General features: G+C 58.4%; 1 protein-coding gene across 1 annotated transcript in view; it reads left to right on the top strand.

Annotated features, from left to right (window-relative positions):
• The window catches only part of RNASEH2C (ribonuclease H2, subunit C), a 1,163-nt gene extending 629 nt beyond the window's left edge, over nt 1-534 (top strand). The window contains exons 3-4 of the mRNA XM_005864249.2: nt 2-121; nt 399-534. Of these exons, the coding sequence (XP_005864311.1) occupies nt 2-121; nt 399-425 (147 nt within the window). The 3' untranslated portion in view covers nt 426-534. The remainder of the gene's footprint in view (nt 1; nt 122-398) is intronic.
• Nucleotides 535-610: the final 76 nt, after the last annotated feature.

Below are 610 nucleotides of genomic sequence, written 5' to 3'. Positions count from 1 at the left end.
GGACCGCTTCATGGGCGCCTCCGCCAGTTTCCGCCGCTTCACCCTGTGGGGCCTGGAGACCGTCCCTGGCCCGGATGCCAAAGTGCGTGCGGCCCTGACCTGGCCCAGCCTCGCCCAAGCGGTGAGTAGATATGTGGGTCCGCCTCTGGCTTATTCACGGGGCTGTCTAGAATCCTGCCCCTCCTCGGCCTTGGGCTTTAGGGTTGCTGGTACAATGGGGCTGATGGAGCCCGGCTCTAACTGGGAGGTTAGACTGGGTTAGGGCTGTGTGCCCCAGCCCCCCTCCTCTGGCCTGCTAGAAAGGGCTGTCATTCTGGGAGCTGGGTCCCTCCAGAGTAGGTGGACCACCCAGCCACCCCGTCTCAGAAATCCAGTAGTAAAAGTGACTCCTGTTGCAGATCCATGCACAGGTGCCGCAGGACTGAGAACCAGAGCTTGAAACTGGAAGCCACCGATCCCTTCACCCCAATAAACCAGCTCTCCATTTTGGATCCACTGATTCCATCACCCCAATAAATGAGCTCTTTCATGGCATCCGTGAGTTTGCCCACACCTTGAAGCTGCTCTTTCTCCCACAAGAACATGTCATGGCTCTCTGGCTCATAGAAAC

Source organism: Myotis brandtii, unplaced genomic scaffold (genome assembly GCF_000412655.1).
Source record: "Myotis brandtii unplaced genomic scaffold, ASM41265v1 scaffold187, whole genome shotgun sequence".
Lineage (NCBI taxonomy): Eukaryota > Metazoa > Chordata > Mammalia > Chiroptera > Vespertilionidae > Myotis > Myotis brandtii.
This window is presented reverse-complemented; position numbering and strand designations above follow the sequence as displayed.